This window comes from Meriones unguiculatus, chromosome 3 (genome assembly GCF_030254825.1).
Source record: "Meriones unguiculatus strain TT.TT164.6M chromosome 3, Bangor_MerUng_6.1, whole genome shotgun sequence".
In the NCBI taxonomy this organism is placed as follows: domain Eukaryota; kingdom Metazoa; phylum Chordata; class Mammalia; order Rodentia; family Muridae; genus Meriones; species Meriones unguiculatus.
The window spans coordinates 150,936,337-150,962,608 of NC_083351.1; the positions used below are offsets into that span (position 1 = coordinate 150,936,337).

Consider the following 26,272-nt stretch of genomic DNA (forward strand, 5'->3'; position numbering starts at 1 on the left):
ATTGCATTCAGCCGACTCTGTCTGTGTGATGACTCCACATCTCTCACCCCCTTGGCTGGACCCCCTGCCCTCACCCACGGGCTAGACCCTTGGGAGGAGGACCAATAACCCCCCTCATTTAAATGGGAGTAATCTACATCGGCTTGTAAGTATGAATATATGAAAAGCACTTAAAAATGCATGGCTCATTGTGCTAGTATAAGAATATGAACATAGGAGCACACGGGAGCTGGTGGGACGGCTCACTGGTTAATCGCACTTGCTGCTCTTGCAGAAGACTTGAGTTCAGTTCCCAGCTCTTACATGGAGGTTCATGACTAATTTAGATACGGGATCCAGTGCCCTTTTCTGGCCTCCATGGTTACCAGCCGTGTTTACATATATACATGCAGGCAAGACACTTCATGCTTGTAAAAAAGAGACAAGTACAAAGGTAGATATGTAAGGGCCATGATGATCACAGTACAACCTCTGAGCAGTATGGAAAGGGAGACATTCCAGAAATCAGGATAAACACTACCAGGTCAACCAGTCGACTGGGTATTTCTCAGAGAACACAACCGACCAATGAACCCACATCTCTACTCATTCATCTCCCATCCATTAGCTGTACTCTCCTTCACATGGACTTGGTGAAAGTTTAGGTATGATTTTGGCAGTCTTGTACCTCCAAATACTGTGACATGGTAATACATTCTCTAGCAAATCCAGTTGGTTTTTCATGGCCTCAGCTACTGGCCGCAAGCACTCGGAGTACAGTATCTGTGATCAGGCATCGTACCTTTGTTTTGAGACAGGCTGGTTTTGAACTTGTGGTCCTGCTACCTCTGCCTCTCAAGTGGTGGCGCCATCATGCCTGGCTTTAGCATTGTAATTTTTCATCTGTTAGTAGGAACATGGAGGCCAAATATATTCTTCCAGAGTGAGTACCCAGAAACTAAGTTCTGAGTTAATTAGGAAGTAAAAGGAAGCATCTGAAACCCAGGGGTTCAAGCAAGAGGAGTTCTGGAGAGAATCTGGATATATTTCAGAATATCAACTGATCTTTGATATGAAGGGAAAAGCTGAGGTGCAAACCCATAAGATGTTCAAATGCCATGCCCTTCTCACTCAGGGCATCAATGGGCAGAGCACATGATGGGTGACACTGAGGGCAGGCAGCGGTGTGAACAGTGGCCTGCAGTCATTTTTTGACATTCAAGCATTATGCCTTGACAGATAAGAAAACAGTACTGCTGAGGGGACAGCACCCAGGGAGGAATGGTTCTATTGCTGTGACACAGTAGCCGGCTGGGAGAGAAATGATGGGAAATGATCAGGAGAGCTCACCTGCTTGAGCACTGAGTCCCTGCTCAATGAGAACATGGTCCACGCTAGACGTGCAGGAAGCCAGTGTCCCTCTCCAGTTCGAGTGTTTGATCAGGAAGCAGGCACATAAGATCAAGTCTGGCCTTTGCTTCTTTCTCTGTGTAGTCTTGGCTGTCCTGGAGTCACTTTGTAGACCAGTTTGGCCTCGAACTCACAAGGGATCTACTTGTCTCTGCCTCCCTGAGTGCTGGGATTACAGGTGTGTTCCACTGCGCCTGGCTGGTTCTGATACTGTAATTCCTGTTCTTCCAGGATGTGAATGGCTGTCCTCTGCAATCATGTTCTGTTAGGGTCAACTCTGAAATGAAACTTCTGGGACAGGGAGCTAAAATAAATCTTTCCTCCTTTATGTAGTTTTTCTCATTTGTTTTGATGACAGTGACTGTGAAATGATAGAGCAGTTAGCAGCTTGGATCCTTGGGTGACTACATGAAAGGCAGCCACTGTATTCTGGAGGACTAAGTTACTTTGTTCACATCAATTACTAGGTTGCTTTGTTAACAATCAACTCCAAATAAAAGAAATGAAACCTGATCTCCATGAAAATCAGAAGGAAGTAAGCCTCTTATATACACTTGGACCACAGATACATATATACTAAGAAAAACTGGTTTTTAATTATAAACAATATATTACCAATAAGCATAGCCTCAAGTAGTTTAAAAAGTTAACTTTGTAAGATCTGTAAAAGTTTGTGTCTTTATTAATTTTGTATTTAATGCATTTTCAACATATTTCAATATTGTTACTATCCAGTATGAATCCAGGTCTGCCTTACTTAGTTGATTTCTTTAGATTGTATACCAGGGACGGAGGCTTCTTAGTTTTATAGGCCACACTTTTCTTGATGCGCTGTCCTTTGACGTTAACAATATATGGCAAGACAGGGGGCTGGACGGTCAGAGCAGTTCCTTCAGGCGTGTAACCTCGGAGATGCAGTGTGCCCTTAGAGTAAGGTGTTATTGCAACCCATCCTATGAGACATTCAAGAGAACACAAAACGCTCTTATTCACCATCTTAGGAAGTCAAATCAAGGCATACAAGACTGGGAGATGGCTCAGTAGGTGAAAGCACTTGTTATATAAGACTGACAACCTCAGTTCAACTCCTGGAGCCCTCATGAAAAGCTAGATGAGGGACACCATAGATGGCTCAGTGGTTAAGAGTGCATTGCTCTTGAAGAGGAGGACTCAAACACACTGGGTGCCTCACAAATGACATGTTATCTCCAGCTCTAAGGGAGCTGATGCCCTCTTCTGGCCTCTGTGGGGAGCTGCACTCATGTCTACATACCACACACAAACACACATTAAAATAAACTAGCTGGTGAGGCAGAGCACACCTTTAATCCCAGCACTTACAGGTAGAGGCAGGAGGATCTGTATGGGTTTAAAGTCAGTCTGGTGTACATAGAGAGTTCCAGGACAGCCAATCCATAAATGCTACCCAGTGAAACCATGTCACAAAAAACAATAGCACAGATATGGTAGAACACACCTGGATCCCCCCCCCCCCCCGTACTCTTTCAGGGAGTTGTGAAGCAGAGAATTGGCTAGAAGCTTGGGGACTAGTTAGCTTGGAGTCATAAAAATAAAAGATTCAGCCTCAACAAGTTGGAAGGTAAGACCTGACACATTCTAAGTAAAGTCCTTTGAAATATTACAATGAAAAACCATGTAATAGATCTGGAAAAGTAAAAAGCCAATTTCAGAACAAGGTGTATTTTGCAATAATGAGTATTCCTTAGAAGATGGCATGTGGGGGCTGGAGAGATGGCTCAGAGGTTAAGAGCACTGGCTGTCCTTCCAAAGGTCCTGAGTTCAATTTCCAGCAACCACATGGTGGCTCACAACCATCTATGATTGAGATCTGGTGCCCTCTTCTGGCATGCAGGCAGGATATTATATAAACAAATCTTTAAAAAGATAGCATGTTTTGAGTTATAATACTTTGTCTTAAAAACAAAAACCTTTTACTTCTGTGTGTGTATGTAAAAATATTTTTATTTTGTGTCAGACTGCTGGAGCTCCAGGGGGTTCTGGAGTTAGAGGTGGTTGTGAGCTTCCTGATGTGGGTGCTGGGAGCAAACCCAGGCCCTCTGTTGGGCAGCCAGTGCTCTTCTTTAATTTTTTTTTCCATGACAGGGTCCTGGCTGTCCTGGAACTCACTTTGTCGACTAGGCCTTAATCCACCTGCTCCTGCCTCCCAAGTGCTGGGATAAAGGTGTGTATCATCACAGCAAGCACTCTTAACCACTTAGCTGTTAGGCAGGGTTTTACTCCTATCTCAGGCTGGCTTAGCACTCCCTATGTAGGCACAGTGCTGGCCTTGCTCTTGAAGCAATCCTCCTGCTCCAGTTGAGCGATCTGGTTACAGATGTGAGCTACCATATCTAGTTTATTTATTTTTTAACCTCCTTCAACCTCTTAAATGCTGGGATCATGGGTGTCCCACCACAACCAGCTTCTTTCTCAATCAATAAATCAACCTATATCTCTATTTGTTGTCTATCTGTCTATCTGTCTATCTATCTATCTATCTATCTATCTATCTATCTATCTATCTATCTATCTAATTAATTATTATTAATGTTACTTTTGGAGACATGTTTTCTCTGTATCCCTGGCTGTCCTGGAACTCACTCTGTAGACCAGGCTGGTCTCAAATTCAAGAGATCCATCTGCCTTTGCCTCTATGCTCAGCTCCCATCGTTTTATACTTGATATTAGGCCAAGGGCGGTTTTGCTGAGCCAGTCTCAGGTAGAACACCCTGGTCTTGATCTCCAGCCTCTACCATGCTACCCAATACCTGGCCTATGCTTTGCTTTATCAGAGGACATTACCAGGGTTGGGCAGTGGTGGTGTACACCTTTAATCTTAGCACTGGGAGAGAGAGGCAGGCAGACAGATTTTTGGGAGCTTGAGGCCAGCCTGGGTCTACAGAGCAAGTTCCAGGACAGCCAGAGCTACATAGAGAAACCCTGTCTCAAAGAAACAAAAACAAATACACAATAGCAACAATGAATACAATACCTGCAGAGGAAAACTTGATATCTGCTACTGCTTCAGATTCTCCACCTCCTTTTAATGTAATGTCTTTAGCAACCAGAGGAGGAAACTGTGCCATTCGTTCTTTTCCACCCATTGGAACCTTCCAATAAAGAAAGAGGTTTGAAATGTCAAATCAAATTCCCTGTATCTGGTTTTGGGGATGGAAGCTCACATTTTGATCCCAGCACCCAGGTGGCAGAGGGAGATGGTTATCTGTGAGTTCAAGGCTAGCCTATTCTGTACAGTTGAGTACTAAGCCAGTCAGGGATATAGCAGAAGAAACTCCAAATCCCATCAGTTTGTAGGTATACGTTGTGATCAAAGCTTTAACTCTAGGATGGAGGCTAGGGTAAGGAGATTATCATGAGTTTGAGATGAGCCTGGGCTAAAGAATGAGATTTTTCCTTTTTGTTTTTTGAAACAGGATCCAATGCTACCTTCAAACTTGCTAGGTAGCTAAGGACGACGGTCTTAAACTTCTGATCCTACTGCCTTTGCCTTCCAAGTGCTGGAATTATAATGCCATGCCCGCTTGGCTATCTTAATAAACAAGACAAAACCCCTTATATTGCATTAATAAATACATTATGGATAAGAATGGACATGAAAAAAATCCTCCAAATATTCACTTCTGAGCATGGGAACTCTGTGAAGAGATGAAGGCCAAGGCTTCCAAGGCCAAGGACCGCGTGTTGGACATGGGCCTGGCAGTAATTTAAGCAGAATTGCATTTTTATCTATACTATTTGCATAGTCACCACAGGAGTTTGCATGGAATTATGTCCCTTCCAAGCACCTTAGCTGTTTTAGGTGTATAAACAGTAAGATTAATCTGACTCTTTTTTTTTTTTTTTCCAAAACAGCATTTCTCTGTGTAGCCTTGGCTTTCCTAGACTGGCTTTGTAGACCAGGCTGTCCTTGAAGTCTCAGAGATCCACCTGCCTCTGCTTCCCTAAGTGTTGGGATAACAGGCATGTGTAGATCTCACAGGTTACTATAGCTCAGGCTAGTCTTCTACTTAATACACAGTCACTGATGACCTTGAACTTCAGGTCTTCCTGGCTTTATAAGTTCAATATGCTATAGTTTTACACCTGGCTAACTTTTTCTTTCCTTTTCTTTTTTGAGACAGGGTTTCTCTGTGTAGTCATGGCTGTCCTAGAACTTGCTCTGTAGACCAGCCTGACCTTGAACTCACAGAGATCCATCTGCCTGTTTCCCAACTTCTGGGACTGAAGGTGTGCACCACCATGGCTAACTTACATGTTTTCAGTTTTGTAAACACTGGTGCTAACTACTGCTACATTGGATCACCTGTTATTTCTAAAATAGCTGTTTAAGATTATCCCCAAACACACTTAGCACTTAAAACAGCCCTACGGCTGGCAGCATGGCTCAGCAGGTAAAGGCACTTGCACAGCGAGCCTAGTGACTTTTGGGTTGATTTCTGGAGACAACAAAAAGCCTGAAGGAGAGAGCTGACACCAGTTTGTCCTCGACCTCCACAGGAAGGCTGTGACATGCATGTGAGTGTGAAACACTGCGAATGTACACACACATTAGATAAATAAAAAGTGAAAGCAAATGGAGCCAGGCATGATGGCCTTTCATCTCAGCACCCAGGAGGCAGCAATCTCAGCTGCAGGCCAGCCCAGTCTCTGCAGCAAATTCAGGAAAGCCAGGTTTCTACAATGAAACTGCTTCAAGCAAACAACATCAAAGAAAAAGAATGAAGATTGCTGCCCCTCAACCCCTCAATCTTTCCACTTTTTAGGAGACAGGCATAACACAGAGAAAAGCAGGAAATGTGCCCAAAGCCACACAGCTTTCTTAAACTGAGCAGTGGGGGAAGACATCCAAACCCAGGCAGTCTGGTTTCAGTATCTTAGCTAGTGAACTAGCTTATGCATTTCTATGGTCCCTGCATTTGAGAAGTTAAGAGGCAGAAAGCTCAGGAGTTCAAGGCCAGTCTTGGCTACATAACTAACTGGAGGCCAGCCTTGTGTTACATGAGAGGCTGCTTTAAACATCAAAACAAAATTTTTTATGTCTGTGCACCATGTGGGTGCAATGCCCAAGGAGGCCAGAGGAGGACCTCAGAGGCCCCAGAACTGGAGTTACAGATGGTTGTTAGTTACCTTGTAGGTGCTGTGAATCGAACTCAGGTCCTCTAGAAGAGCAGCTAGTACTTTTAACTGCTGAGCCATCTCTCCAGCCCAAATAAAACTTAATTATAATGTTCACTGTCCCGTGGTGCTTAGGGCCTATTTTGCAGATGAGCTGCAAACAGACCTCAGACAACTGGGCCTGGCAGATTTCACTGGGATGGTAAGGGCCAGACAGGCCTATAGCAATGGGACATGAGGCACCAAGAGTAAGATGGGCGGTAAAGATCGATCTATCTATCTATCTATCTATCTATCTATCTATCTATCTATCTATCATCTGTTGTCCTAGACTCGCTTTGTAGATCAGGCTAGCCTTGAACTCCCAGAGTTCCGCCTGCCTCTTCCTCCCCAGTGCTGTGATTAAAGGCATGAGGCACTACACCTGAAGACGTTTTGTTTATTAAATAAAGATAAGAACAATCCAAATACATTTATAGTGTGAAGGAGGAGGTAGGAGGGGAGGAGAAGAGGGAGCCTGTAAAGCTGAGTGTCTGGGATTAGGAATGAGACAGGAAAGCTTCTGCTCAGACCTGCACTTCTCAGTCACTACTGACACTTTAATTTGTTCTTCATTGTGAATGTTCACCTAAGTGCTGCAGGATGGTTTAGTGTCACGTGTACCCCAAGCCCCCGAAACAGATTCCAGCAAGACCCCTCAACTGTGACAAAATCTGTAACTTCTTTTAGTTCTGAATTCAATATGTAAGCCAGGCAGGCCTTGAACTCATGGAGATCCATCTGCTTTGGTCTCCTAAACGCTGGAATTAAAGGTCTGTGCTATAACTCTTGTGACTTTTTCCTAGCTCTCCAATGCAATTTTCTGCAGTAATGTGACTATGAGACACTTGAAAAGTAGCCAATCTGATTAAGGAACCACATTTTAAATTTCATGTAATTATAACTACACGTGGCTCGTGGCCACCATATTGGACTGTGGCTTTTGTTTGTTGGTTCAGAGCAAACCAGTGGCTCCCTGACTCTACTTTTTTTGTTTTGTTTGGGTTTTGTTTTTCAACACAGGGTTTCTCTGTGTAGCCTTGGCTGTCCTGGACTCTCTTTGTAGACCAGGCTGTCCTCAAACTCACAGTGATCCATCTGTCCCTGCCTCTCTGAGCGCTGGGATTAAAGGTGTGCGGCACCAGCTGGTCTGCAACACCCCTTTTTCATGTATAGCCCATTATTGCTTTAAAAAAAATATTTATTTTTTTATACAGTATTCCTCCTGTGTGTATCCCTGCATGCTAGAACAGGGCACCTGATCTCATTACAGATGGTTGTGAGCCACCATGTGGTTGCTGGAAATTGAACTCAGAACCTTTGGAAGAACAGCCAGTGCTCTCAAGCCAGAGGTGATATAAGAGAGATGGCTCTAAGCCTCTGAGCCATCTCTCCAGCCCCACTATGCTCAGAGAACGAGGTGAGATAGGAGCTGGCTGGTGTAAACTGACGGTTCCACCCATTAGCCTTTATCACCAGGGGTATGGAACCATCCCAGGGCATAGCTACTCCACGCAGCTATCAAGTTGCAGTGCTTACCAGCAGTAACTCGTGACCTGCATGTTTCTCATAGAGAGCATCTGCCTTGTCCAAGGAAGTAATATGAACAGGAAGGAAGTTGGAAGCCACAACTGTAAACCACGTTGATTGATCTCCCTTAAGAAAGGAAGGAAGAAGTTATTTTACAGAATAAAAAAACTTGAAAAACCTTCACACTGTAATGTACAATTTTAAAAAAGAGAAATAAAAGCTAGGTGTGTAGTGTACACCCTAAACCCAACAAGGATGGTAGAGGTAGGAAGATTAGGAGTACAGAGACAACCTCAGCTAAAACACTGAGTAAGACCAGCCTGGGACACAGGAGACCCAAAACAATAACACAAAGAGGACAAAGTAAGAATCAAACTAAGCTCTCTTTCAAATGTAAGCAGACTAATGACTTAAAAGAGGGGGTAATATAGAAATAATGTCTTAATGAGTCCTGTAAATTGTAAAACTACTAAGACTTCTACAGACTTGATATTATAAAAAAAAAAAAAAGAAGACAGACAGACAGGCATGGTGGAAAACCTGTAGGAGGCTGGGGCAGGAGGATGTTGAGTTTAAGGCCAAGCTGGGCAATATATGGAGACCCTATCTTAAAAAACAAAGAAACAAGCAGCCTCATGATGGGATTGGCATATGCCTCCCATCACAAGCCCACCAAGATGGTCTAATTCAGTGATGGAGGAGCCCCAGGACTGATGGGCAAACCCACCCTGCCAAGGTGCATGGAAAAAGCTGAGGGAATGGCTACATCTGACAAAAAAGTGCAAACCAAAGGGAAGAGGGGAGCAAAGGACAAACAGGCTGAGGTGGCTGACTGGCAAACTATCTGCAGAAAACAGACCGGAAAACAGTCCAGCCTCCAAAGAAGATGAGGAAGAAGCCAAGTCCAACCAGCCACGACTCATGCCTGTCAGCGGCCCCTACCTTCCTCCTTGTTCAATTCAAAGGAATGTTTTTAATCAACGATTTTGTAAATGGGAGGCTTTTATTTACTTATTTTTTTAGTAGCTTCAGAAGCATTTTTAAAAGGGATTGGGGGAGGAATCACAGCTCATCCCATTTTTAAAAGTGTAAAAGACTTTTTAAGAGGTGAAATCATCTGTTGGTTGTTGGACAGGCTTTGACTGTCTCAGCCGACAGCATAACACTGAAGGGGCTGGTTTTATACTCTACAATAAAAAGTATACGAAACTGTAATTTGGAATCTCCGTCATGCATTTGTGTCTGGAACATTTTCAGCTACATCTGGTCTCGTGTTTCTAGAACTGTTTCCTATAAACCACTCCTTGGTCCTTGCCCTGAGAGGGCTGTAATGTCCCTCTGGTCATGGCAGTCCATTTTCCTAACAATCGTGATAATTTGAGCTGTGAAAGATGGAAATTTTGAGTGTGTACTGTTTACGGCATAAAACTGTGAGTCAAAGTGAGGATTATGAGTGTTTGACTGTTATGTGAGGTCTGAAGGAAAACTCGCCAAGTTTGAGGCTGGAACATCACTGGAGTAACTGTCCAAAACAAAACGCGATACATGGCTCTTCAGAGTACACGCATTAGCCAAAATGCCTGTGTGCTGACCACCAACCAGTAAAATCTCAGTTGTGGAAAAAACAAAAACAACCCCCTCAAACAACGAACCAATCCCCCAACCCCCCAAAAAAACTAAAGAAAAAAAAAAGTACTGTTGGTTTCATATCTACTGCTAAGAACAACAAGGAAGGGCAGGGGAGGTGGCTCAGCAGTAAAGAGCACTTGTTGCTCTTGCAGAGGACGTGAGTCCACATTAGGCAAACCATTGCTCCAGGCAATCTAACATGCTCTGGCCTCCCAGGGCTTCTGCACACAAATGGTACACACAAACTCATGCAGGCGCATACACACACATAAAATATGTAAATAAATCTAAAATACCCAACAACCTAACTGTGTAGTTGGGTTTAAAATATTAAAATAATAACATGTACAAGGGCTCTAAGTATACAAGAGGTTAAATTTTCAAGTATGAACATACAAGTCAAATATTCTTTATCAGTGGGCTGTAAGTTACATCTGTTGAATATATCAATGTTTCAGTTTCCCTTTTTCTTTTTCCTTTGGAAAAAATGGAGAGCAATTCCTGAATATCCCCAGAATAATGCTATGTAACTAAGCAAAATATGGTATATTAGAGTATACCAATAAGTACAGAATTTAATGTATATTAACCTTGGGCCTACATATATGCATAATTTTCATATGAACAATATAGGAAATGAACAGTATTTCATCTTAAATGCTAAGCTATTGAGCCAGGTGTTATGGTGCAAGCCTTTAATCCCAGCCTCCAAGAGGCAGACTGCAGGTAGATTCCTGAGGCCAGCCTGGTCTACAAAGTGAATTCTGGAACAGCCAGTGATACACAGAGAAACCCTGTCCTGAAAAAAAAAAAAAACAAACCTTCCCACCATGAAGAAAAAAAATAAAAATAAGAAAGAAAGAAAAAAGCTAAGCTATATAAGGGATTCAATATCTCATTAATGATTTTTTTTTTTTTTTTTTGAGATAGAGCTTCATTTTCTAGATTAGGCAGGCCTTGAACTCAGAGATCTGCCTGACTCTGCCTCTGGAGTGCTGGAATTAAAGGTGGGTGCCGCCAAGCCCTGCCTTTAAAAATTAAAAAAGGACGGGCTAGAGAGATGGTTCAGTGGTTAAGAGCACTGGCTGCTCTTTCAGAGGACCCGGATTCAATTCCTAGCATCCACACAACTGTCTGTAACTCCAGTCCCAGATGATCTGACACCCTCACACCAATGCACATAAATACACATTATATGTGTGTACATTATACATGTCCATATTGGTTTTTTGAGACAGGGTTTCACTGTGTATCCTTGGCTGTTTTGGAACTTGCTCTGTAGACCAGGCTGACCTCAAACTCATAGAGAACCACCTGCCTCTGCCTCCTGAGAGCCGGGATTAAAGGTGTGCGTCACCACCACCTGGCCCTAAGAATAGAATTATTAAAAACACTATCAGTGGGCTGGAGAGGTGGCTCAGCAGTTAAGATACTTGTTGCTTGTGTAGAGGACATGGGTTTGATTCCCAGCAACTACGTGGGGGCTCACAACTATCTGTAACTCCAGTTCTGGAGCACTGATGCACTCTTTTGAATTTTCTGGTCACTAGGTATATACATGGTACACATATATACATCCAGGAAAAACACAGATATACATAAAGATCTTAAAAAAAAAAACCTTTTAGATTTAAAAGTGTGTGTGTGTCGGTGTGGGGCTAAGTTCCTATGAATGCAGGTGCCCACAGATTCCTGAATAGGTGGATCCCCAGGACTGGAGTTGTAGTGGTCGTGAGCTGCCCAATGGTGCAGTGAGCTGAACTACGCTCCTCTCTCTGACAGAGCAGCAAACACTCCTACCTGTTGAGCTATCTTCTCTGGCACAATTTTACCGATTTTAACATAGTAGTATTCTCTCTTTTGGGCCTACTTCTTTCCCCCAAGCTTTTACAATAAAAATTTACACACATAACCTTCTAAAGTGCATTCTAATACTTGTTCATATTCCAATAGCATAGATTTTCTTACCTGTAAGAAATCTATTCGGGCTATAGCACCCAAAAATAGAACCATTCCTGGCTTGAGAACAAAGGTTCTTGGGATAATAGAATGTGTTGGCAAAACAATATCGACTTCTTTTTCTGTTAGAAGATTTAAAATCTATAAAGCAAACGACATGACTTGTTTAGAGGTACTTTCATTCAACATTTTGTGATTTGCTGGAAAAAAAATGTTTAGACTATACAGCACACCAAATTCTATTCATTAGCCACACTTAAAATTTATATATTGTCTCTAAGTTATTCTACTCATCTCACAGCTGAATATTAAACACAGGTGTATGACACTTTCCCATTACAGGATTTATCCCCCAAATGTCAAAAGTGGTATACACCCCAAGGTACTATTGGCTCACTAAGAATGAAACTGTATGCTCAAGGATTTGGGTAGCAGTAACTCTCAGCTTTTTAACTGACAATACAATGTGATAGTGGATCCTAAGGATTAAGTATGGAAGCATAAAATGCAAAATGGTTCATATCTACAAATCCCAGCTCTGGGAGGATTGTCATAAGTTCTAGGGTAGCCTGGACTATGTGCTATTTCCTAGACCCTGTCTCAAAAAAAAAAAAAAAAAAAAAAAAAAAAAAAAAAAAAAGCCCTCGTTTCCAAAAGAAACCAAAAAGCAAAATGGTCACTCTACATTAGGAACTAGTCTGTAACTTGAAGATCTCTTTCTCTTGAAAAATAGCCAGAAGACCAGTGTTATGCATCTTGGCTTGTTGGGACAAGAGGGTTTTTGCTTTGTTTTGTTTGTTTCTTAGCTTTGTGTATGCCTATATATAGTGACTGCAGAGAGGGGAGGGCATTAGATCCCCTGGAACTGGAGTTATAGGAGATTGTGAGCCACCATGTGGTAACAGGGAGTTGGACTTGGTTCCTCTGGAAGAACAACAATGTTTCCAAACCAACAACAGGCACACCAACACACCTTTCCAACCACAAGGACAAACCTTTTAAACAGACTGCAGAAAATAGAAAAGCAAAGTGTTTTAGTCAGGGTTTCTATTGCTGTGGCAAAACACCATGGCCAAAGAGCAAATTGGGGAGGAAAGGGTTTATTCAGCTTACACTTCCACATTGCTGTTCATCACCAAAGGAAGTCAGAACGGGAACCTGGAGGCAGGAGCTGATGCAGAGGCCATGGTGCTGCTTAATGGTTTGCTCCTCCTGGCTTGCTCAGCCTGCTTTATTACAGAACCCAGAACCACTAGCTCAGGGATGGCACCACCCACAATGGGCTGGGCCTTCCCCCTTGATCTCTAATTGACAAACTGCCTTACAGCTGGATCTCATGGAGGCATTTCCTTAACAGAGGCTCCTTTCTTTCTGATGACTCCAGCTTGTATCAAGTTGACATATGAAACCAGCCACTATAGAAAGCTAGGGATTACCAGATTCTGGAAAGATTTAAAGAAAATAAAACTCATTTAAAAAATGAAATCACAGTAGCTAAGCTATGGAACCAACTATGATATCAACAGAGGAATGCATAAGGAAAACGAGTTTTATATACATAGGAAGTTTGAGTGGCTAGAATGAATTTCCTACTTTTTTTTTGTATGAAAATGGATGCAACTATATTAAGCAAAATGTGTGCATCACTATGCTGAGCTAAATACCAGCTAAATTTAAATAGACAAAAGCTAGGTTACTTATGAGATGTTTTAGTCTGAGTAAAGGGGTGGATAATAGCAGGATAGGTAGATTTATCCCTATTCTAAGAATAGGGCCACTTGATCACTTAGAATTTAAACTCTTTCAGGGAAATACATGCCATGTTTGTTCTACAGAGCTTTGAAGAACAATGGGTACAAGTTACTGGGAGACTTTCAGTGCAAAGAAAAGAGGAGGCCAACAATGGCTGAATGCCTTGGAAGTTCATGTGACACTCCTTTGATAAGTTGTCATGATTCACTTCAATTCAAACTATACATTATGATTGATACGTCTTCAAGGGAATTTAAGCATGGACTCGGCAGCTGGACTGCAATATTCATAATTTGTAACCTTAAAATATAGGAACATATTACATAGTAGCTAAGCTACTATAATTTCATATAACACTGTAGTTGTAAGCTAACAAGTACAATGTTGATACTGTAGTCTGCCTACAGCAATGTCAACTAAAAAAATACAGAATTTAATGTCATATAGATTCATCCTTGAACTAGTTTTATAAAGAAACTAGAATTGTGCCGGGCACGGTAGTGCACGCCTGTAATCCTAGCACTCAGGGAGGCAGAGGCAGGTGGATCTCTGTGAGCTTGAGGCCAGCCTGGTCTATAAGGCAAGTCCAGGACAGCCAAGGCTACATGCAGAAACTGTCTCGAAAAAAATTAACCAACCAACCAACCACCAACTAACCCACCCAGAAATAAGTTTTAAAATGGAAGTAGACCTCTTTGCTTATTTTCTGTCAGTTGAGAAAGTACTTCTACAATTATATGAAATTTAAAAGAAAATTCTAAAAGAAAACAAATACATACGCAGCTTTTTTTGGTAATCCCAGGGGTGTCATAAAACCAGTGGGCATCTTTCACATCCTGTGGGGTCAGCTCTACTTGTTTGGTGTGGTTGTGCACAGGCACAACAGGTTCATTTTCCATGTCAAAGGCCAGCGAGTCAGCATCAAACTCAAAGGGAACCCCTGTGTTCTGCTCTGTGGAGTGCAAGAATGTTCTTCCAACTCTTCCTAGAACAAATTAAAGCGAGGTTATCAGGCATGCCTTTAATGCTTTGATTCTGGGTCATTAGAAAAAATTTTGAGATGGGTTTTCTGTACAAAGTTTCAAGTGTTAAACTTGATTTTTTTTTCTTTTTAGCTTCTATAGTGATGAGACAGATCATACACACACATGTGCACGCACGCACGCACGCACACACACACACACACACACACACACACACTTACCTTGGTTGTCGTTTGTATTTTGGAAAAGATCTTATGTAGTCCAGGTTTGCCTCAAAATCACTACGGAACTGAGGTTTCTCTTAACTCCCCCAAGTGCTGTGATTATAGGTGTATACCTGACACCCCTGAAGACCCACCCTCTCTGTGAAAGAGTATTACCATGTAGCTCTGGCTGTTTTGGAATTCTCTATGTAGATGAGGCTGGCCTTGAACTCACAAAGATCTACTTGCCTCTGTGTTCCAAGTGCTGGGACTAAAGGTGTGCATCACTAGGTCAGACTCTGAAGACACCTTTTATGTTTACCTTAAATAAGCCACTAAAACAACTACATGTGTAAATATGAGACTGTGGCTATGACTATAATTTTGTCTTTTTAGAAAATAGTACGAGTCATTCTTTCCACAGTCAATTGCATTCTAGGCTATGTACAGTTAGTCTAGTGGTGTTAAAAATCTCTCTTTTTTTCCATATTAACGAAATCAGAAGAGCGATAACAAGGAGATAGACAACCTAGTCAAAGACTGTAGGCATAAGGTTATTGTGAATTCAAATGTAATTCAAATGTACCCCCCATATCTGGTTGCAATCCTTTTCCCGAGAATCTCTTGTCTCAATGTTATATAAACACTGCTCCCCAATTGTCCCCTGATATGCTAATAAAGCAGTTTACAGCCAATCACTGAATAGGGGAGAAAATAGAGCTGGACTTCCTGCCAGCCAGGGCAGAGGTGAGAAGAGGAAGTAAAGGATTCAGCCATGGGAGAGGTCCAGGTAAGATCAGGAGAGGAGCTAGAGCAGGAAAAGCTACAAAGTGCAAGTACCTCTGGGATGTACCCTGGGAATAAACCAAGTCAGCTTACAGGCTTAAGAACAGAGTAATAACTGCTTAGTTCTTGAGCTGTAAACTTGTTAAAATAATGGAATAGAGCTCTTTCCTGCCTCATCCAGAGACAGAGAGTCTCTGTGACCTCTCTAATAAAACCTCCCACATTGAAAAAAATATATATAATAGAGTCTCAATTATCTGCCTAATAGCCAGGCTAAGAGAGAAACCGAGAAACAAAAATAGTTATATAAAAAAGGTCTTTTGTCACAGTTATTTTTGCTAGTTTGGATTTCAAACAAAAGTAACTTTTCCTAACAAAAAGCCTATATTGCAGAATAGGGAAGGAAGTCTCTTTGTGCAAAAATGGCTAGCCCCAATGGCTGCACTGCACAGTTCTAAACAATTTTACCGCAGAACCAGTGCAAATTTTCCCTAGGAGGAAGGATGCATACCTACTACATAACCACACTTTTTCAGTTGATTGAGCTGACTTTGTTCTTCCTGACTCAGATCTTTTTCAGCTTTGGCCGCATCTTCTTTAAGTCTTTTATGTCTTTTGAACATCTTGTAAGGAGTCGGATTGCAAATAGGAAACTTCAAGAGGTTTAATGTAGTACCTGAAATACCAGAAGAGTAAGTTTTTCAAAAAGACTGTGAGAGAAGAAAACCAAACATTTCTGATTTACTTCATTTAACCTTCATGACAACTGCTATGCAATTATTGCACACCCTTTACAAATGAGTTAATAGGCCTAGTGACTGCTTTATAGGCTAATCAGAATTTGGATATAGAATTTCTAGGTCTGTTTTACCCTGCTTCACCACCTATCCTCTGTATCAGTGGTTCTCAACCTTCCTAATGATGCGAACCTTTATTTAATACCTCATGTTTTAGTGCCTCATGTTGTGGTGACCACCAATTGTAAAATTTTTAAGGATTTATTTATTTATACATATAAGTGTTCTATTTGCATGTATGCCTGTTTGACAGAAGAAGACATCAGATCCCATTATAGATGGTTGTGAGCCATCATGTAGTTGTTGGGACATGAACTTGGGACCTCTGGAAGAGCAGCAGGGGCTCTTGACTGCTGAGCTATCTCTCCAGCCCCCTGTAAAATTTTTTTGTTGCTACTTCATCATTATAACTTTGCTACTGTTATGAACTGTAATGTCAATGTCTTTGTTTTCTGATGGTCTTAGCCCTGTGAATGGGTCATTCCATCCTCCTAGGGGTCATGACCCACAGGTTGAGAACCACTGCTCTAATACATACCACCATGGCCATAGACAGTTTTAAATATGAGGTGCCAAAGGGCAGCTAAAGGCTGAGTTCAAGGGAACAATTTTCTGTCAACCCAATTCCCAAGACTAACTCTCCAAGCACACAAGTTTCGCCCTCCTTCCTCAGTTTCTTCCTCCAGACAGGCTCTTGCAGCACAGCCTCAGGCTCCGTCTCCCCAGTGTTGCGGTAACAGACGGGCAGTATCACCATCCCAAGCTATTAGTTTCTTTAACTCTGAAAACTGACATTTCTTCTCAAGGTATCTCCACACCGTATTTCATCAACTCTTTCACATGTATAGTGTAACAGTCCAAGAATAAATCCAAGTGGTGAAGAGTAAGACTGACGGTGAAAGGTCTTAGGAGTAAAAGAAAAACACAGGATTTTTTTTTTTTTTTTTTTTTTTTTGTGTCTGTGGAAAGGGGTTTATGTATCTACCCCACCGGCGACTCCAACTATGTATCTGAGAATGGCTTTGCTCTCCTCTTGATTTTCCTGCCTCCACCTCTTGAGTGCTGGGGATACAGGAGAATGCCACCACATCTCGTTTATGAGGTGCCGAAGACTAACTCAGGCTTCATGTATGTTAAGCAAGCACTTCGGCGAACAAGGTTTATCCCCCAGCCGCCCCTAGAAACATCTTTACTGGAAAAATCAAACATGCACTGACTTTCCAAACAATAACCTGTTACAAGAGGTATGACCAGCGTAGGGAGAAACATTTTAAAGGGGCGGCTCCTGGCAGCTCAAGATGGACATTTAAGGGTAGATGCACTAGGTTCCTGGGTCAAGTCTAAATTACTCAGCAATGGGGCCTCACCTGGCCAGGGGGAGATGGTGGCCCGGTCGATGGCTTCGGAGCCCTTGGCGGTGCAGTAATCAGACGCCAGGAGTGTGTTAAAGAGAGTGGACTTGCCGGCGTTCGTGGAGCCTACTAGGTAAACGTCGCCGCGGTAGCGCCAGGAGCGCTGAAGCGCGGAGATCAATTCTTCAACTCCGTAGCCGGTCTTGGCGCTGATCAGCCGCACGTCCTTGACCACCGGGCCGGCCCTGGCCGGCGGGTTCTGATTCTTGTTCTCGCCCTGTGGCTCATCCCCGGCAGGATACTGAGCTTTTCGGCTGCCGGGGGCCACCACGAGCCCAGCGCGGATGCAGTCGTCCCACAGCCGCTGCCGCAGCCGCTTCAAATGGCCAGGCGCGTCCTGGGGCAGCAGGTCCACTTTATTCCCCAGCACGAAGAGCTGCTTGGGGCCCACCAGCTTGGGCAAGTCCGGAAGCAGGACGTCGGGCAGGTCGAGCAGGTCCACCATATAGAGCACCAGGGAGGGCTCCGGCCGCCGCAGCGCGGCGCTCACCAGCTCCAGGTACTGCTCGCAGCTCACCCGCAGGCGCAGCGCACGTCGGTGGTGCACCAGCAGCCAGCAGCGCCGGCACACGGTCCGCGTCGGGCCGCCGTCGGCCTGGGTGGCGGCGCGGAACTTCTCGTCCGTCACGTAGCCCGGCAGGCTGGGGTGCTGGCAATGCAGCTCGGCCCCGCACCCCGAGCAGAAGACGCCGCTGGGCGGCACCGTGACGTCGGGGAGCTCCGAGACCGGCAGAGGCAGGAGACCCTCCCGCAGCTTCTGCTGAAGCCGCTCCTCCCGCCGCTGCAACCTCCGTCGCTCCTCCTCCTCCTGCCGCTGCTGCAGCTCCCGCAGTTCCCGCAACTGCTCCTCGGGGTCCGGCTCCCGGACGTACTCCGGGAACAGAAAGCGCTCCTCCGCGTCCGGGTCTTCCTCGCCGTCCTTGGTCGCCGCGCAGCTTGGAGGGAGCCGGCGGCCCAGGGATGACGAGCGCTGGGAGAAGGCAGCCCCACGCTTCTGCAGCAGGAGCCGCCGCGCCGGGCCATGGCTCGCAGCGGCCGGCGCGGGGCCCCACAGGAGCCCGCACAGCAGCCCGCGACCCAGGCGCGCGGCCAGCATGGGGGGCAAATAGCGGCGGGGAGGGCGGAGCCTCGCGCGCGCACGCGCGCTAGCGTCCCAGACGCCCCTCCACCGAGGGAGCTGTCCAACGGCGCGACCAACCCTGCATTTCTCGCGATGACAGCTCTGAGGCCCGAGACTTCATTCAGCGGTGCCGAGGCGCGGACTAGGTAGAGCCGTGGTGGGCCGCGGAGGGCCGTCGGTGCTCAGCCCACACCCACAGCCATTCCTCTCGTAAATCTACTCCACACAAATCAAGTGTCATTTGTGCAACAACACTAAAAAAAAGCAAAAAAACACGCTACAGGAAACGTTCATCCACTGCACCCAGCGATCCGTATTTTGCATTTGCGCAGTTCAAGCCCCCGCCCTCCCGCCATCTGCGCAAGCGCACGTCTCACGTCCCGCCCCCTCGCGTAGACGCCGAGGATTCTGGGAACGCCGGAGACGGACATTGCTTCTTCTCGCTGTCCGAGTTTGCCGCTGCCGTTCTCACCTCCAGCTTTGTGATTTCGGGTTAAGAGCTTCAGAAACCTTTGGCCAAGATGTATGACGCCGACGAGGGTAGGTGACCACGTCGGACGCTCCTCGCGTTAGCCACTTAGGCGGGACGGCGGGGCACGCGCGGGGATGAAGGATCTGTGCCATCCACCTCTTTCCGTCCGTGGCGCGCTCCGAGCAGCCCTGTTTCACGCTGCGCCGGGAGCGAAGTTGGGTCTGCTAGACAGTGCAAGCTCAGGGCACCTAGGGTCCACGTTCCGTGGTCAGCTTGACTGCTCCCTTCACGTCCTCCTGTCATATCTGTTATCAATCTTCCAGAGTCGACATAGCGTTCAAGCCCTTACTTACCTTCTGTTTTGACGTTGATTGGCTTCCTTACCATTCCAATCGGCTTATTGAATAGCTCGGCATTTTTGTTTGTTTGTTTGTTTGTTTGTTTTGTTTTGTTTGGCACAGGAGATTGAACCCAAGGCCTGAACACACCCTACTTCTGAGCCATATTCCTAGTCCCGAGTAGCTCAATTTTTGACCACGTCCTTGTGCTAGATAGATATCATTATACCCTGGAAGTACTAGGGACAAAGAATGGGTTTGGGGTTGACATTCACTGTCTTCAGTTAAGTAAATTGCCTTAAAAGGTGGCCTTTAAGTGGTCTCTTTCCATGAGATGACACAGTTCTAGGATGGAATGTATTCCATTTCATAAGGACAGCTGGTGTTTTCACTTTTCATTTGCACACTTCTTAATCCTGCCCATTTTATTTTCATGTTGTATATATTTTCTAAAGCTTCCTCCACTTTGGGTGCAAAAATCATTTTATTCCAGCTCTCAACTTTGTGGCCTTCCTATACTTTTTCTTCTTTTTTTCGTGGAGACAATAGAAGCAAAAGTTTCAGTTTTAAAAGTTTCTCAAACGTGTCAGTCCCATTCATATCTCATTAAAATGTATTAGAATTCTCTTTTAAATTACTCTTACTTGAAGGAAATTTAGAAACTTTGAAAATTTAGAAAATTTGAAACTTTGTGTTTATGTGTTTGTGCACATGTGGAAATGTACCGTATAGGTCCTGGAGTTTTAACTCCAGTCCTCAGGCTCTTTAGATACTTTTTAGCAGGAACATGGTGCTTAAATAAAACTTTCATACTGAGCTAGAGATGTAGCTGAGTGCCCTGAAGTCAGTCTTAGACACTGAGGGGAAAAACTCATATTATTTGGAAAGTTTTATAGGACATGGTAGGCATGAATTGGCCCTTTTCCAAAGTATCTGAGTCAAGGGGGTTGGAGAGATGGCTCAGTCGTTAAGAGCACTGTTGCTCTGCAGAAGACTGGGTTTGGTTCCCAGAACCCGTAGGATATCTTAAATAAATCCAGGGGATTCCAATAGGTACATATGTGGTGCACATACATGTATGTAAGCATAAAATTTGTATATATAGAGTAAAAATAAATCTTTGGAAAGTTTGAGTCAGCAGTTAAGTGCTGCCAAGAGGGGGCTGGAGGACCTGCTTAGGATTTCTGACCGGAAAACCTGTAAGCGGCTCTTCATAGTTTGGGCTTAATAGTGAGCGTGGGGAGACTATGAGGAGTTTTTAGTAACAGTTCTGGGCTTCAGAGCAGACAAATCAGAACTGCATTGCCTTTTCTGCCCTACATCCTGAAACCATTGCCCTCATTCTGTCAGGATTCTTTATTTACTGGAGAGTTGAACATTGTATAAATTCAAGGAGAGGATGTGTAGACACTTTTATCTTTGTTTCATTTTGAGACAGCATCTATGGTGTCACTCAGGCTGGTCTGGAATTTGTGATCTTCCAGCTTCCTGCCTCCTGAGTGCTGGGATTACAGGTATGCACCTGCATACCTGCATACCTAACTGACTCCTTATCTTGATGGCAGAAATGCCAGGATCACATAGAAGACCATGAGGGATGAGAAATAAGGTCATGGCAGTCTTTGAAAAATATAGACTATACAAGCCAGGTATGCTGGCACATGTCTTTAGTCACAGGACTTGGGAGGCAGAGACGGGGATCTCTGTAAGTTTAAGGTCACTCTCTTCTAAATAGTGGGTTCCATAACAGCTAGACTATGTAGTTAGCTCCTGTCTCGAAAAAGAAAAACATGTATACATACACACATATGTATATTGTATGTATATGAAATATGCACATGTAAATGTATGAAATGTTGCTGTAATAGACCACCCCAGGGTTTGTTCAGTTATTGAAGCAATTTTCTGTCTCTTAATTCGTTCCTCCTGTCTCTGAGGACTTACTGCTCAGAGGATATTGCTCCTGCTTAGCTCTAAGTACATGGATTTTCTGGAGCAGACAGAGAAATTAAAAATTGTCACAACCTAACTGAAACTTTGTTTATTTTGTATATATGCAGTAAAAAAACCAAGATTTATTTATTATTTATATACTATTCTGCCTGCATGTGTATCTGCATGCAAGAAGAGGGTACCAGATCTCACTAGAGATGGTTGTGAGTCACTGTGCTGTTGCTAGGAATTGAACTCAGGACTTTTGGAAGAACAGCCAGTGCTCTTAACCTCTGAGCCATCTCTCCAGCCCCTGTATATACAACTTTTGTTGTAAATAGGAAGAATATTAACTTGACAGACATGGCGTTAACTGTCTTGAGATTCTAGGAAAGAGGGGTGAAATGAGTGCTAGTTTTACTTCATTGAGGTACAGTATGAACTAGTTTCATCTCATTGCCGATGAGCATAGTGTTTTGTTTTTGCAGATATGCAATATGATGAGGATGATGATGAAATCACTCCAGATTTGTGGCAAGAAGCGTGTTGGATCGTGATCAGGTAACTTTAGAGGAAGCTGATCAGGCTTCAGTAGATGCTGTAAGCTGTGAGGGATGGCCTGTCACTGTTCCTTATAGGTAGCTCTTGGCCCTATCTCTGCTTACTTATGTACTTAACACATGTTCATTACTTACAGGGGTTGCTTTGTTTTATCTAGACCTTACTGTATGCAGGTCTGGATCCTGTGGAACTTTCTGTAGACTGGGCTGGTTTTGAATTTGCAGCACTCTTGCTTCTACCTTCTAAGGTTGGGATTGTAGGAACATATCATTGTATCTGGCTGTATTGATTTAAAAATGTTTCCACCTTAGAGAAAAGCTGAAGAATTCATTTAGTTTTTTTGAGACAAGGTCTCATTGTGTAGCTCAACCTGACCTTGGAACTTACCACTCCTCCTGCCTCAGTTCTTTAGTGTTGTGCATTTTGTTGTTCTTTGTTTTTAGCTTTTAAATTTTATTTGTTTATATGCCTGGTAAGTTTATGTGCACCTTGTATGCAGGTGCCCATGGAGGCCAGAAGAGGGCGTCAGATTCCCTGGAACTAGAGTTACAGATGACTGTGAGCCACCATGGGTGCTGGGAATTAGCTCCTCTGCCAGCTATATCTCTAGCACAAAGATTATGGACTCTTAAAACTGCACCATCCATGTCTTTAGCCTCATACATTTGTTTCATGACTTATTTTTCTGCTTCCTTCAATTTGAAACTGTTTCTCAGGATGTCCTTTTTTAAAAATAATTTATTTTTCCATTTTATGCACTGGTGTTTGGTTGCATGTTTGTCTGTGGAGGGCATCAGATCTTGCAGACAGTTGTGAGCTGCCAGTTGTGAGTAGGTGATGGGAACTGAGCCTGGGTTTTCTAGAAGAGCAGTCAGTGCTCTTAGCTGCTGAGCTATTTCTCCAGCCCTGTCTTTTCTTTTCTTCCTTCCTTTCTTCCTTTCTTTTCTTTTTTTTTTAAATAAGAAATGAGGTCAGTTACTTTGTATAGTACTTGTGGGAGTGGTTTGACTTTCCTCTTACTGTGTTTGGGTGAGTCCTTTGGCAGAAGTGTAGCACACTGTATTAGGTACATTTACTGTGTTATTGGTGATGTTAATCTAATTCCATATTTTTAAATTATGGTGGTTCACTTTTATTTTTGATATTTAAATGAGCACCTCTTATAATTGCTCTCCATGTGACTGTTCCAAATAAACCAGAGGAACTTTATAATATATATTCTGTAAGAAATCCAAGAATTACAAACTGAGGAGTTATAAAGGCACAAAATATTGCAGTATGCAGTGGAGCCCCAGATTGTAAATGAGTAAAGTCACATATCAAAGTTGTATTTCCGTCCAGATTCTTACTCATTTCTATAACGTAAAACACAGGGAGAACAGTCAAAAGCAAATTGTTATGCTAGGATCACCACACTGACTGTCACATTGTATGCAGTAACACGGAAATGATTTAGAGTTTGAGTGAAATTTATTTAAACATCAAAGCTACCTTATTGTTCTTCTGTTCTTTAGTTATTTTACTCCTCTCTTTTTCCTCCCAAGCATAATATCTAAAAAGAAAATACTCCTTCCTGCCCATATGCACTGATTGATATATATTGCTTGGCATTTCATGGGTATTTGTTGAATTGGATTAAATAAGTGATTCTCAACCTTGGTAATGCTGCAACCCTTTAATGTTCTTCTTGTTGTGGTGACCCCACTCATAAAATTATTTTATTGCTGTTTATAACTGTAATTTTGCCACTGTTCTGAATTGTAATGTAAATATTTTGGGAGATAAGTTTGCCAAAACAGTCAGAAGTCACAGGTTGAGAACTGCTGAATTAAATTTAAAATGAAGAAATATTGTAGAAAGAGATTAAGTTGCAACTGATTATGAACTTAATATTTTCCTAGTTCTTATTTTGATGAAAAAGGCTTGGTTAGACAACAGCTGGATTCCTTTGATGAGTTTATTCAGATGTCTGTTCAAAGAATTGTGGAAGATGCACCACCGATTGACCTTCAGGCTGAAGCTCAGCACGCTAGTGGAGAAGTTGAAGAGCCGGTAAGACTGTTATTTTAATGCTGCACAGGGGAAGGAGAGTATTGGTCTCGGTCCTTCTCACTCAGGAGATTTGCAGTGTGTGAACAGCAGCTCAATGTAGCTCTGGATTTATCTTTGTTGATGAACATGTGCACTTTTCAAGTGATGAAATCCTTTTCTCTACTTAGTATGTGCTTTTTGGTCTTAGGAAGAATTTGGGACTTGTATACACTAGATGAAGACTCTACCCCTAATCTCTTATCTCATTTCTCTTTTAGTTTTTATTTTGAGACAAGGTCTTGGCAAGTTGCTCAGTCTGGCTTTGAACTCCTTTCCTTCCTCCTCAGTCTTTGTAGTAGCTGGGATTTACAGGCATCTCCCCTCACCTCCCCAAGTAGGGACTAAGTAGTGAGAAAGAGAGCACTCAGTATGAGTACCTGAGAGGTGGACTGGAAACAGTTACATTGCTTTAGATGATCCCACTGTTTTCTTCTGCCGTGTGAGAAAAACTGTTTGAAGGACAATTCCTTATCTTATGTATTTATTTAGGACAGAGTGCCTCTCTATAACTGGCCTTGAACTCATGATCCTCTTGACTGAGCCTTCTTGAGTGGTAGAAAAACAGATATGCCACTATGCCCACATTTTTAATTTTTATTCATTGCAAGAAATACATAATTAAAATATGAGATCAAAAAGGAAAATTAGGCTTAATAGTTTGTTTTTTACTTAATTTTTAATTTTTACACATGTAATTTGAATTATTTATAGCAAGGGTATAATTTTTACAGTTTTTTTTTTAAATAAGTGTTTTAAAGAAGTTAAAAATAATGACTGTTTCCAGTTGCAAGCAGTAAAAAGGCAGCTGCAGGAGCATTTTGGGCTCTTAGAGACAGGGAAACTGAAAAGCAATGTGAAATAGGGATAGCTTCAGAATGAGAGCTAGAAAAAGGAAGATTATTTCTAGCCAGTCAAGTCCCTTTTCTCTAGATTGCATCCTAAGGGCGTGCTTATTATGCTTATTCTAGTTGGAGCTCGTGCACTGAATTTTGCCTTAAAAGCAAAAGTAAATTGGCTTTTCAGGATTGTGCTGGAAAGAGGACCATGTTGCACCTTTTGAAATCCCATTGTTGGCTCAGAGGTTAAGAGCACTGGCAGTTCTTCCAAAGGTCCTGAGTTCAATTCCCAGCAACTACCTGGTGCTCACAACCATCTATAATGAGGTCTGGTGTTCTCTTCTGGCCTGTAGGCACACATGCGGGCAGAACACTATGTAAATAGTAAAGAAATAAGTCTTTAAAGGAAATCCCAAGTCATTTTCTCATCACGGTCTTTATATAAGTAGAGAGTTAAAAGTAAAAAGCAAATTGAGAATGCCACTATGGTGAATACTGCAGGATGAAGCTGTTTCTAAAGCTTGAGTGTAGTGGAAAAGATGGGGAACTTCAGTTGACACTGAAGGCAGGAATAACTTCTCAGGAAAGGTGGCCTAGGTGTTTCAAAAGTAGTTGGTGTACTTAGCTTGAAAATTGGGTGGTACCCACAGTAAGCCACATATAAAATTTGATGAATCTGTTTTTGAGAGGCCTTAAGTGAAGTTAAGATAGAGCCAGGTCATCAAAGGCTTGTTGCAGTGGTTTTTCCTCCTGGCCCCAAGCTCCTGCAATAAAGACTTACAAGACTCAAAATATTATTTACGAGTACCTAGACTGTTGGGTTCAGGGTAGAAGCGGAGAAAACACATCAGATACAGCAGCTTAAAATGAAAGCTTTATTTTCTGAGCTCAGGGAAGTGGCCAGTTCGGGATCTGAACTGCATTCCCAAAGGGCGATTGTACAACATTTGTAAAGGATGGGAACACAAAATGAGGAGGAGGGGCAGAGGTGCTGGGGTGACATGCAGTGTTATCCAGTTTTATTTTGACTTTATGGGTTAGCAAGGGAGTATCTGTAGAAGACTGGACCGGATCCAAGACACCTGGCCTTAAGGCCCTTACCTCTTCCTCCTAGACATTTGGTCTGGAGCTCAGAGTGATAAGGGAACAAAGGAGTGGGCCAGCTGCACTTAGTTAATTAGGGCATAACAGGCAATTGGTTTTATATTTTAATAACTTACGTATCTTGGTTTAAATAACAGCAATTTCTGTATTCATTACTGGTTGACAAAAAGTATTTGGAGAAG

At 43.1% G+C, this 26,272-nt stretch overlaps 2 protein-coding genes across 3 annotated transcripts in view; one reads left to right on the forward strand and one right to left on the reverse strand.

Annotated features, from left to right (window-relative positions):
* Nucleotides 1-436: 436 nt before the first annotated feature.
* Nucleotides 437-19,073, reverse strand: Noa1 (nitric oxide associated 1). 2 transcript variants are annotated; one of them, XM_021656164.2, is made up of 7 exons: nucleotides 17,592-19,068; nucleotides 15,939-16,103; nucleotides 14,235-14,440; nucleotides 11,713-11,844; nucleotides 8,125-8,241; nucleotides 4,403-4,520; nucleotides 437-2,342 (listed from the first exon to the last, which is right to left on the reverse strand). In XM_021656164.2, the coding sequence occupies exons 1-7, from the start codon at nucleotides 18,730-18,732 to the stop codon at nucleotides 2,143-2,145; spliced, it is 2,079 nt and encodes a 692-aa protein (XP_021511839.1). In that variant the 5' UTR covers nucleotides 18,733-19,068; the 3' UTR covers nucleotides 437-2,142. The 2 variants fall into 2 exon arrangements, with proteins under 2 accessions (XP_021511839.1, XP_060236787.1); XM_060380804.1 differs by lacking the exon at nucleotides 4,403-4,520 and having other exon boundaries at nucleotides 2,176-2,342; nucleotides 17,592-19,073.
* Nucleotides 19,074-19,149: 76 nt separating this feature from the next.
* Nucleotides 19,150-26,272, forward strand: part of Polr2b (RNA polymerase II subunit B) — a 40,133-nt gene continuing 33,010 nt past the window's right edge. Inside the window, exons 1-3 of the mRNA XM_021656160.2 lie at nucleotides 19,150-19,296; nucleotides 21,987-22,059; nucleotides 23,961-24,111. Of these exons, the coding sequence (XP_021511835.1) occupies nucleotides 19,278-19,296; nucleotides 21,987-22,059; nucleotides 23,961-24,111 (243 nt within the window). The 5' untranslated portion in view covers nucleotides 19,150-19,277. The remainder of the gene's footprint in view (nucleotides 19,297-21,986; nucleotides 22,060-23,960; nucleotides 24,112-26,272) is intronic.